Below are 12,420 nucleotides of genomic sequence, written 5' to 3'. Positions count from 1 at the left end.
TGTCACATTTGTATATTCATAGATATGTCTGTAAACAGCCAGCTTTTAATTAGTCTTGTGTAACATTCACATTTTTTGTGAAATTACACTTGCTGGCAAAGATCTGGAAGAACTCTGGCAGTTCCACAAATTAGCTCTACGCTACCGGAGCAATGCCAATTATGCAATATTCACAGTATGCAGCTGAAATCCTTAACTGTGTTAGATATACGTTGCTTCACACAGTTGTTGCTCATAAATACTTCAATCCTTATTTGTGAACAATAGCAGAAACAATGATCTACCCCTCAGACACACAGTCAGTTGTCTGTAGCAGCTCAGTTCATTATACATTATACATCTGTAAGCTAATCTATTTTCAGTTTCTACTTTTGTATAAAGCGTCCTGAATCTGATCTAGACTGTCATTATATTGTCCCTCTCTTAAAGCAGAGAGCCTGAAACGGAGCACAAAACAAAATCCAAAGAGATAATTTGCTGTACTGTGAGCTATTAGATTGTCGCCCTTTGCAGTGATTAAGAAAATGACTAACCTTTTAAAGCAGAGAAATGTTGACATGACAATCTTTTTTAGGCTATATTTATCTCTATTTATTTACTTCTTTGTTAAGATGTCTGCGCTCAACAGATCGGGTTATGAATATAAAAGTTTCTTTCAGCTGTTTTATTTATCATTAAATCATATGCTGGGATCTTTTTAGTTTACGCCATAAGTAGAAGTAGCAATCTCATGTTGATTTTATTTGCTTTATTTGACTAATTCACTAAAATACTCCCTTCCCACCCTATTCCTCTCCAGAAGCATAACAACCTATCAAGGAGATTTAGGTAGTATAAATAAGGATACAGAAACACAGTTCAATCAGTGATTTTTATGTAACTCTGTGCATTACGTCATAATTAACCTCTTGCTTCTTCCCACACTTGTTATGTAGATATAAATGATTGCTTCAAGTTGCCCACTTCCACTTTCTATTCCCCGCCTCCTGCTTCTTTCGCTCCATCATTTTACAAAGATGTCATGATTCCATCTGCAGCATTACTGCCGTGTAATTTTACTTATTGTACCACATTTAGCAATAAACGTTGCTCAAATGTTCAAATGAGAACAAAAACACACTTTTTTTATTCTTTCTTTATGCATTTCTCTCTATTTTCTGGACTGTGTTAACTCCAAATGGTAATTTATATTCTATGCTTAGAAGCTAATTTTTCTCACAAAAATCTTTGTGGATTTTAGAATAGAAGTAAGAATAGAAGTAAGAACTAATCAGTCTTGAAGATGCTGTGGACACTTTTATCATTTGTCACAGTGGCACAAGACTGACATCTAGTGATGAAATATGTCATTGCTAGTATATAATCTGAATATTGTCTAACACCTTCAAATGTGAATGAATGAGTAACCTGTTCAAAATCTTATCTCTGTATATAAGATGTCATCCTATTTCTGTTGTTTTCTTGACTCATGTTGTTGATGCGATGTACTAGAATTACATGTTCTTGTAATGCTTTGTGCAAGATTCCTTGTGGAGGATACAGTTAAAAAAAAAATCTTGATTCACTTTTTAAAATTTTAATCAACTTTGTAAAGTTGATTAAAGCCTTCTATATTGTGTTGGTTCTTCTTTTTATTGAATTTTTTGCACAGTGATCCAAATTTGTGTTCATCTTTTGTAGGATCTACATCATCTTGCATTTTTTCTAGCGTTACCACACAGAGCCTACGCCCATCTTCAGTTTCGTCTGGGTTGCAAACGGCTCTGTTAGCTTTGGCTTCCTGCACTGCTGGGCAAGAGCCAGCAGCTTGGCTAATGCAGCTTAGTCCTCCAGCAGTTCAACATCTGGATCGGGAAAGAGTGCTGTGAGTTAGAGGAACTCTCTGTGGTTAGTTGCTGATTGTATTGCTAGGTTTTGTGCTTACAGTTTTATGTCCAAATCAGTTACTTTCAAAAGGACCTTTGTGGAAGTTCACTGTGAAATATCAGTTGTACAATGAGCAATTTTAAATATTATTTGGAAGCAGTTTCATAATGTGACAAATTTGTAGCCTCTACAATGCTTTTGTATTGAAAATGGCTCGTCTTTTAATGAAACTGAGGAATTTTTGGACCAGTTTGGGATAAATTAAATTATTTACTAGTCTAAAACCTGTTAGCTGGTTATTAGGTTACTGCAGAGCTCCTATCTTTGGTACAAATGTACACATGTGACAGGAGGAGAATCATTGAAGATTTGTTGATATCTAGGGAGCTCTTACGTCTCTGTGACCTAAAGCAAATATGTTTGATCCAAAAGTGTCTCATAGGAAAAGGAAGCTAAACACAGTTTAGAGGGCAAAAGTTTAATCTAATGAAACTGAAATGAATGCTAAGAGAGTTTTGTTTGTTTTCATAAAACTCAAAAAAAAAAAAAAAAACTGGGATAGTGGCCGTTTTTAGCTTTTGTTTTCATCCAGAAAAATTCCCCGAGGGAAATGCTGACCTTCTTTTTTTTTTTTGCCTGATATGTGTCAGTCAGAGAAAAGTGGATGTGGGGAACACTATGAAATAATCAGTTTAACTTAACTTGCAAAGATAAAAAAAAAAAAAAAGCAATTCTTAACACAAACATTTTATAGTGAAAACCTAACATTGTAAAAAAAAGTAACCTAAATTCAGGAATGTACTTGTCATTGACTACATAAGGTAAGATTTTATTATTGAATTGAATTATGCAGGAATGTTTTGAGGTTGGTGTTCAGATGTTTGTGGAAGAGATCAGTGCAGATACAGATCAGAGTTATATGTGAATAATTCTTTGATATTCCAGTTGTGAAGCTTAGATGCTGCGATTGGCTTTAGATTCACAGGTAGCCGACGTAGGTGATGAACAGTTGAGCTTGGATGAGTATCTGATCCGTGCTAACTTGAACTTTATTGCAAATCTTCATTGGTGCTTTATTGGCGAGGGTGACCTTCCCCTGCAGGTTTTGCTGTTGCATCCTGAAGAAGCAATTTGGAAATCCAATGAAGGCCAGCAGGATAAATTTTCTAGAAAACAGTAAGACACAAAGTCAGTCACAGGAGGACACTTGCAGCACAGTGACTAATGTTAGATTACTTCAATCAAGTTGGACAATCTGGCAATTCTGAGAAGTCATGCTGGTCCTCTAAGCTTGTGGCCTGATGAAGTGATTGGAAACACTTGAGATTGGAGCACAGCAGGAACAGCCCCACTCTTATGAGGAATTAGCAGCACAGGCATAGGAGGGAGACACTGGAGTAGAGGACAGCGTAGGAAAACAAAATCACTTAATCACTTTATGACGGAAATTAACAGATTTTTAGTATGTAGAACAAAAGTGAGCGTGAGAGAAATCTATTGGAAACACAATGGGTTACTAAAAGATTTTTGATTTGTTTTTTTTTCAAAGTAGTCCTTTTATAAGGCACTCAAAACTTGTTTGAAATGTGTAATGAGCAACTTTGTTGTGCTTTGTATAAAGTTTGTAGACTGCTGTTAGATCATTGAGGCAGCTTTTGCACTTTATGAAGAATTTTTAAGGGCTTGGGACGTGCTTAACTGAGCTTAATTTGCCTAATCTACTCAGTATAATAGATGTTGGGAGGAAAAGAAATGGCACTCTTTGAAGTTTAACTTGCTGAAGGTCTTGTTGGAACTTGCTATGTTTCCTTAAAAGCTAAATCAACCTCGAGGGAATGTCTATTTACTACTGTCTATTTACTATGAAACTGTAAATAGACTTTCCAAGCACTGTATGGCTTGGAAAGTTTCATATTTTGTTTTTAACAATGTTTTCTTTTTGTTTTTTTGAGGGTTCAGTCTTTAACTTGTCAAAATCTCCATCAAAATGAGAAATCTAGTAAGATCAAGTTGTTCAGAAACAGACAATTAACAAGATTTTTGTAATTTGCCAGTGTTCTGCCATTCATGTAGTGTCATAGAAAACAGTGGAGTTGCTGGTTCAAACCAGTAACTCCACTGTTGTGTCCTTGTGCAATGCACTTCACCTTCCCTGCCTGCTGGTGGTGGGCAGTTCAATGGTATCCTCCCTTCTGTCAGTCTGCCCCAGAGTAACTACCCCAGAGTAACTACCTTGTAGCTCTCTACCTGGAGTACATATCGGGTGAATGACCAATCGTATTGAAGTACTAAACAAATGTGGGCTATTACATATTATCAAAACATTTCAATCAAGCTGCTAGGAAAAACAAAGTTCATGAAAAACGTGTCATGCATAGAAAAGCGAGAACCTCTCACACTGATCCATAACACGCATGTTTAATTACGTCAATTTGGTGCTTTTAATCAGAAAATGGAGTAATTTAAATAACTTGTTCCCATGTTTTAAAAACCTGCTTGCGCTGCCTGAGTGATTAATTGATGCTGTCATGATTGTACAGAGAGAAATAAACACATCTTAACTGTTTTATTACTACCATGATTACATTGAGTTTGTTTATTGTACGTAATTATGAAAGCAGGAGTAAATGCATCCTTTAAGCTCTAAAAAAAAAAAAAAAAGAAGCAAATTGTGATTAACATAAAAGCTTTTTTTCTGTGATGTTGCTCTCCAGAATTTTTATTGGCACCACTTGCTGAGTGATGATTATGTCTTAACAGTGACAGGCTCTGACAGGTTAACTGATAGTGTTCCCCTCTCACTGTAAGGTCTGCTTATAATGACGCCTTTTCATCACAGCAGACACATGTCAGCCCATGAAATATTGGCTGCAGGAAGCTTTGGCCCTGATGAACGATGTTGCCAGGTTTCTGTTAGATTCAGTGTTCGTCAGGCCTGGGGAAATACATAGATACTGATATACTGTCATGGATGAGCATGAACTGTCACAACTGACAGTGTGCGTTTTGTTCACTGATGTCGGAGCAGAATTCCTCATAAAAAAAGAAATGCAAGAGAGAGAGAAAATTATTTTGCTTGATTTTATTTTCTTTGGCAAAAAACACAAGCTATATTATTAATGAGAAAACTGAGCTCAAATGAATCAACCACATCCCAGTCTAATTCACTCATTTTTGTTTTGTACTAGAGACAACAAAACATTTTTAGTTTACCTTTTTTTAATGCACCTGGAAACATATATTCACATCAAACAATGTATTTGATTAAAAGAGATTATTTTGACATCCCTTCAAATTCCAGCTGCAAAAACTGGAGTACCCAGAGATAATCCATTCATGAACAGGAAGAAAAGGCTCTTGTCCAGGTTTAGAATCCAGGACCTTCATGCTGCAAAGGCCAACAGCGCTCCCAGCTGAACATTTTCAGTGGCTGTGCTCTGAATTTTGATCGCTTGTCTTTTTTAAGTTCCAGTTTATAAGGCAATGCCACCTGCTGGCCCTAACTGGGTGCCGCATTCTTATTAGAAAGCCATTTATTCTTGTCTGAATGGAGATTGTTGCTTGAACTTTAGATTAGTTTAAAAATCCTGCTCTCCAGCTACATCTTTACACTGAACACCAGCTTGTGTGATGGCACAGAGAATAGAGATCATCACCAAAACAACTAACATGTCTATGATCAAGTGTACTAACTGTTATCAGACTAAGATAAAATTTTAACTCTTCTTTTTTTCTGCTTATAATTAATTTACCATATCTGCCTAAATGTTATTTCAAGAGCGTTTACTATTTATTTCTAATTAGTAGTTGGAGTAGGATGAACCAATCAGAATTTTGCAAAACACCTTGACTTGCCAATACCAATTTTAGCCACTTCGACTTAAATTTTATTATAGTATAAGAAAATGCAAAATAATTATTCAAATATTCTTTTCCAGCTTTCATGCTCTGAGTGATTATTAATTATTTACTGTATGTTTATGAAAGAGCAGTTGCAGTAACACCAGAATTTATTAATATGCCATATTAATATATATTAATATGGCAGCCACCTCTAAAAAATATGAAGCTATTTCTGCTGGAAGGTGAATTAAATTTTTTTGTTCGAAAAGAGACTTGGTTGCTGTTCTGCTCATGATCAAAGCTAATTTAAGACTAGCTTCTGATTCAAATTTATGAGATGATTTATTTATGAAAAGATTTAGCATCTCATGAAAGATGCATGTTATTGAAAGTATATGAAGATAAGTCTCCTAAAATTGAAATTTGTTGCGGTGTGGCAAATGGGATCAGTTTCAAGGGGGTAGGAATACTTTAGCAGAGCACTGTATGTCTTCAAGCCCTGAAACAAGGAAAGAATGAATGATTTTTGTCTATCACCAACTATCCAATAGAAAGTCTTTCATTTGGGGGGAAAGACAAGAGTGTGCGTGATTAAAACAATCCACGTCAACAGTGCTGCTACAGTTACAACTGAAGTGTGCAAATGACTTCCCTCTGGTGCATAAGCATCGACGGGCTGCGGCTCTGTTCTCTTCTGCTTCTTTATAACATCAAGGCAGAGCCCACCCTTTTAAGCCACCATGTCTTGTCTCAGTCTGCCCCCATCATCCACACCTGAATGCATGAAAGCTGTTGCATTGCAAATGAGAACCGAGGCACTATCCAGGATAAAAAAGTAACTTCACAAAGCCAGTGTGTGTATGTGCGCATCTGTATGTGTATAAAGCTTTTAAAGTAAGAGCAGAGTTGTGAACCAGAGAGGCATAGTGACTCGTACATTGGTCTGTCCAGGACACTTAGAACTCCACCTCCATCCCCCTTGCTGCTGAGAAGAAACTTGTGTGCAGTGAGTGGGTCAAAATCTACTTGCAGCTAAAACAGCGTGCCAGCCTGTGACTGCCACAGCACAGCAGCGCTGCAGAGGATTTGGCAGCACAAAAGATGTGCTGGAGCGTGGACAGATTCTGGCCTGGGATAAACTGTTTAGGCGTGCATCTCGCTGGTGGACGGTGGGAGTCCTGCCGCAACAGTCTGGAGATGGGTCGGCAGGGGAGGATCACAATCTGACTTTCTGAATCATCCGAACTAGGGGGGGAGTGGGTGGGGGGATCGGTGAGTAGGACAGTCCTGTGCTCTGTTGTCTCACTCCTGCAGTGTGTGTCCTTGGCATTTGTATGTGTTTTGGTGGTCCGCAATGCTGTGGATCAAGTCTGCACGCATGGATCTAGGCTGAGTGTCGCAAACGCCTCTGCCTGATGGGGAGTCTGTGAGACGGCCGCCCATTCCTCCCCTCCCTGGTCCCCTTCATGCCGTGCTGTGGGCTGGGTCATCGCCGGAGAGCAGAGCTTCCATATGTGAGTTTGATGCTCTGATCCTGATTTGTCACTGGGGAGCGAGGAAAGATTAAAAACACGATGAAGGCAAAAGTGGACAGCCTGTGCAAATTAATAATCTGTTTTTCAATTTACAGTCTAATTTGAAACCTCATGTTTCACTCAGCAAACATGAGGTTTACTGTGTGAATAATTTATTGGAGAACATGCTTCAAAGCACCCGCTTTCCTTCTTGATTTAGTGATTGCTCTGCGATTTTTAGATTGTATTCTGTCCAAAATGCTGCATCATTTAGTCAAGTATCTTGTTTTTTTTTTTTTTTTCTCCACTTACTGGATGCTGAAAGTTTGGAGCACCCAGCCAGACATCATAAATGTTTTATTCTGTATTTATTCTAGGCTTTGCACGGAGAACTGAGATAGTGACATGTTTGAACACAATGGCTTCATGTTTAATTATTACAGAGACAAGCTCAGCTGACACTTTGTCTTTATTGGCCACTGCTGGTTTATTATTGTTTGTTTGCTGGTCTCTAAAATTAGAAATGTTATTTGGCAATTTATTCCAAACAGTCATTCCATAGAGATTTATGTGCTTAAATCAGTCTTTCATCATTTGAATAGATTCTCTAAGTGCTTTAACTTGTACTCTTTGTGGAAAGCGATATTTTCTGCTTCTGTTCTCTAAATTGAAGCGGTAGATGCTTTTCACCCAATGATTTTTGACTGCAGAGAATTATTCACACTGGTTGAGTTCACCACTAGATGTCGTCGTTATGCTTTTTAACTTATACTCGCTTGAAAGCAAGTGTGCACAGTGCAAAGGCATTAACAAAACTATTCTACACAGACATAATGTCCTAACATTAATGAGACAATGATTACATTTTAATAACGCTGAGTTTTCTTAACATATTGCCTCACATGAGTCATTTCAACATTGGAGACAGTAGTTCTTTGAGTATAGGTACACTGTGTTCCCGTCACATAAAACAGGATTAAACTGGGATAACAAAGCTCACATGGATTCATACTTGGTTTTTAATTGTGGTGTTTTGTTCAGTTTTATCCTACACCTGGCTTTGGGGTTTGAAGTGTTGGAAAGGCATAATAGACTTTAAAAAGGCTTTAAATGTAATGGTGCTATTACTGCTGTTCAGTGTTTTTACTATGAACATGTAATCTGTTTTAATCAATTAAATTACTAATAATTACATTCTTTGCATACAGTCTTTGATGCACTGCAGATGTTAATATAAATGTGACTTCTTGTCCAGTTCAGGATAAACAGCGAGGATGGAGATTTTTGTATTTATCAGGACTGATCACTTATTTCTGTCTTGCAAGTAGCATTAAAGTTAACAAAATTCATGCTATAAACACTTGAAACCAGATGAGAAATGAAGTTGAGATAGTCCCTCGAATCACATCTTAAAATGTATGATTTGGGTCAAATGTTTTGGATATTCTTCCACAAGCTTATTAACAACTTGTTTTTTCAAGAATTTCTGTCCACTTCTGATAATTCTGGTATGGCAGGGTCAGGTTTGTGGGATGCCCCACAAACTCTCTATGGATTCAGGACTTGATAGCCATTCCAAAACATTGATTTATTGTCTTCAAGCCATTTTGAATCTAATTTGGCTGTCTGATTAGGGTCATTGTCCTTTTGGAAGACTTAAATGTTCCCAAGTTTGAATTCCCTGACATATCTCCTTGATACTGTATTTTAAATAGCATAATCATAGTTTTATTTTTCTCTAGTAGTAGTGGTTTCTTGTACTCTCTTTCTTTTGTCAGCACTTCAACAGTGTCTTCTAATTTTTTATCTTGGGTGTACTTCTCCTCTAACCCAGTCTGAGATGTTTCAAAAGAAAATAATGACAAACTCTATTCAGAGTCCTACAGTTTGGTCACTTCGCTTGGGTTTATGTGACCAAAGTTTACTGTACGACTGAGCAAGCTTTAATTTAACAGATGAGTGGATTGTTGCTTGACAATATCTTGAAACACTACTAAAGAATTTTAAAGTGCATGACTAAGGGGTTTGCATGAAAACAATCATTTGCTGTGGTTGAGGGTCTCTACCAGCATGTGTTTGTTTGATGACTGGGCAGAAAAGAACCATGAAGAAATTAATATAATGAGCTGGACTGTTGGCTGGGGGAACTGCGTGGCTGAACTTCAGAGGACTCCAGCTGCTGTGGCACAGCTCTCAGTCTATGACACCCTTCTCACGTATCCAATATGGGGCACCAAACCGCTGTTTTACATCTGAAATGGGGCAGAACACAATTCAGCTCTGGATGGAATGTGGAGCACAGAGACCTGGCCGGATGGGAATCTGTCTAAAAGACTCGGTAGCCAATCCCAGACACTCCTCATGGAAAGTCAGCTAATTGAAGACAGCAGGCCTGCTTCGTTCCCCAATTTGTATTCGAGGTTCTCCTGCTTACCATGAAGCAGCAGAAACTCAAATCAGGATGAGATCTCAGCAAAATCCACTCAGATTAATTGGATCCAGCAGTCGGTCTCAGAGTCCTGTGATTGTTTTGCGTTTTTTTTTTTTTTTAAATGCACCCTCGCCTTAATCATGGTCATCACTGACATTAATAGGCAAGAGATGGCATGAACCATCGACTTCATCGTGAGACAATGCTTTAGTCTCTATCAGCTCATTTAACACAATCCCTAATATAACGCTTTCTGACACAACGTGGAAAGCTAACATGAGTTATAACGCAGACTAGTGTAATTCTTCCCCAGACTGTTTTTTTTTTTTTTTAGTTGAGCTTTCGTGGTAAAAGTGTATATGCTGGAATTCCTATTTTTTTTCTGCCACTGGGAAGCACGCCCAGTGAGGTGAGTCCAGCCAGCACAGAGTTTACTGCATCAGGGTTTCCTTGGCAGCAGCTACACGTTCTTTCACTTTTCCAGAGCATGTAGAAATTTCTGGAAACCGAGCGACTAATTGGTCACAAAGGCCCCTCAGGAATGTCTCAGATTTTTTTTTTTTTCATTGCCATTGCATAATGTATCTCGTCATCGGAATGGAAAGTGTTATATATATATCTGTGGAGGTATTCGCAGCGTATAGCTCGATTCCAGCCTGGAAACACTGATGTCAACGAGATCTTGCGTACAGACTTATGGTGCTGCAGTTACGACTGTCTGAGTTTTATACAGTTCACTGGTCTGGAAAAAGTGAAATAATGTCTGGAAAGCCTTACATTTTTCTAAATGTATATTAAAATTGATTCAAAGCATTCTAATGATTATGAATGTTTTTTAAAGATGTTTTATATAGTTCATTTTAACTGCGTATTAGAGTTTAATCTAATTAATATGCAATTTCTATAACAGTGTGGTAAAAGATGTTGCTCTCTTTGTTTCTTTCATATTTTCCTCCATTTTCTACAAAGAAATGTTTGTCAAGTTTATCCTGACAAACATTATTTTATGAGTGAGAATGGTTATGTCACTTTTAGCCCACTGGTTTGGCCTTTAACCAAATAGATGATTGACCCATGTCTACAATTAACACCCACCTGTACCAGCTGAGAATTAACGTTAGTAACTTTAACATGCTATAAACCTAGATGAACTGAAGTAAGAGACAGAACAATGGACTATGGAGGAATTTGTAATTTTTTGTGAGACAAATTGCAAAATGTAGAGCAATGGTAACTGCATGTGATATGTTGCTACATATACAGCAATTTGCCATGTGTGTCTGCCTCCCATAATGTACTATGTTTGCAGCTGTCAGAGAAAAGCAGCTGCTCTGAGGGCTGGAGTGCTGTCATCTTTTTTGTGAGGCTTGTAGTTTCTGGCACAGCCTGCTTAGAAATTCCATCTTTAGGTGTCGTCACATTATATAACAACACTACACATGTCTTTAGAGGGGAATGTCTCAGTATGTCCTCTGGTGTTTGTTAAACTGTGGTGTTTGCTTGTTTTTTTTCCCCTCCCCTTTTTGTATAAAGACTAATTTATGCTTTATTTAAAAAAATACAAACACAGCTACTCTCATTCCTATTTTATTTTTTTTTCCATTTCATTTTCGGTCTTAAGTAACTGCTGCCAAATTCGCTGGCTTTAATCTTCCAACATGATGAAATCTGTGTAAAAGCGTGTAGTTTTGCTGACTTTAGACTATTAGAGCTCACACCTCTGGCAAGGATGCCCAAACTGAGCATCACTGGAAACAGGAGCAGATGTTTGTTGAGGCCAATTAACAACATTGAGAAAAAGACAACCCTGTGCACCGGAGGGGGTTTGCTGGCTAATATGCATGCTATAAAATTAATTAGATAGACAGACATGGATCACGAGCTGTGCTTGGCCTTGATTAACTGAGATATTTTTGGGGGATTTTTGCTTACTATTTTTAGTCTTTTCTGACTTTAATGAACTGTGTTTCATCCTCATTTAGGTAATATTTTTACACACAAACTGCGACATTAAACATGACTTTTAATTGGATAAGAGTTGTTCCTTTTTCAAAAGCTAAATGTCCTTTCTTTGTTCTAACTTTATTGACTAGGTAATTAACACATTACCATATTATTAGCCACATGTACTCAGTCTTGCAGTCATTAGTTGTGTTAAGGTAATTATTGGGGTGTAAAGTAATGTCAGTAATGTGTACTACACCCAAGCATTCTCCCATGACTGACAAAACATTCAAAATGTCTTCCAGAGGTCCTTGCAACATGTCGAGGAATATTTGTCCAATAAAACCAAAACTATGGACTGAAATTGAGTTTCCTGACACATATTCATACTTTGTTTCAATGGCAGTAAAACTGTCAGAGCCAAGCATGAAGGCAATTAAAAGCCTGGGGACTTGGATGTACTGGAATGCTTTATCAGAGATATATCGGCATATTTCAGGCAAGAAGAAGCAGACATTTTGTTTTTGACAAGCAATTCTCTGTTCAAATTTTAAGCACCAACATAATCTTCATCTTATAATCCACTGCAAAGGCCACAAGGCTTATCTGAGCACTGTTGAATGAGAGATTTTTTGTAAAAAATGAATGTTACCTTATCTCCTACATAGTGCGATGAGAGAGAGATCATTTTACTCCCCAATGTACAAGAAGTTAGATGCATCCACAAAGCTGATTAGAGATGCATCAATTAGCTAGCGACTGGAAGTGGTCAGTTGTCCTCTTTTGCTCCTTGGTGAACTATAGCTCAACTGCTGGAAAATG

General features: G+C 37.6%; 1 protein-coding gene across 3 annotated transcripts in view; it reads left to right on the top strand.

Moving 5' to 3' along the window:
* Positions 1-12,420, top strand: part of cacnb2a (calcium channel, voltage-dependent, beta 2a) — a 60,294-nt gene that overhangs the window by 4,587 nt on the left and 43,287 nt on the right. The window contains exon 1 of one of the 3 annotated variants that reach the window (XM_055037603.1): positions 7,008-7,223. The exons of the other annotated variants lie outside the window; for them this stretch is intronic. Coding sequence (XP_054893578.1) covers positions 7,176-7,223 — 48 coding nt within the window. The 5' untranslated portion in view covers positions 7,008-7,175. Of the gene's footprint in view, positions 1-7,007; positions 7,224-12,420 lie in introns of those variants that run through there. 3 annotated transcript variants of the gene reach the window in all.

This window comes from Poeciliopsis prolifica, unplaced genomic scaffold (genome assembly GCF_027474105.1).
Source record: "Poeciliopsis prolifica strain line A6 unplaced genomic scaffold, Auburn_PproV2 SCAFFOLD012, whole genome shotgun sequence".
Lineage (NCBI taxonomy): Eukaryota > Metazoa > Chordata > Actinopteri > Cyprinodontiformes > Poeciliidae > Poeciliopsis > Poeciliopsis prolifica.
The sequence above is the reverse complement of the archived record's forward strand: the minus strand, read 5'-3'. Positions and strand labels throughout refer to the sequence as shown.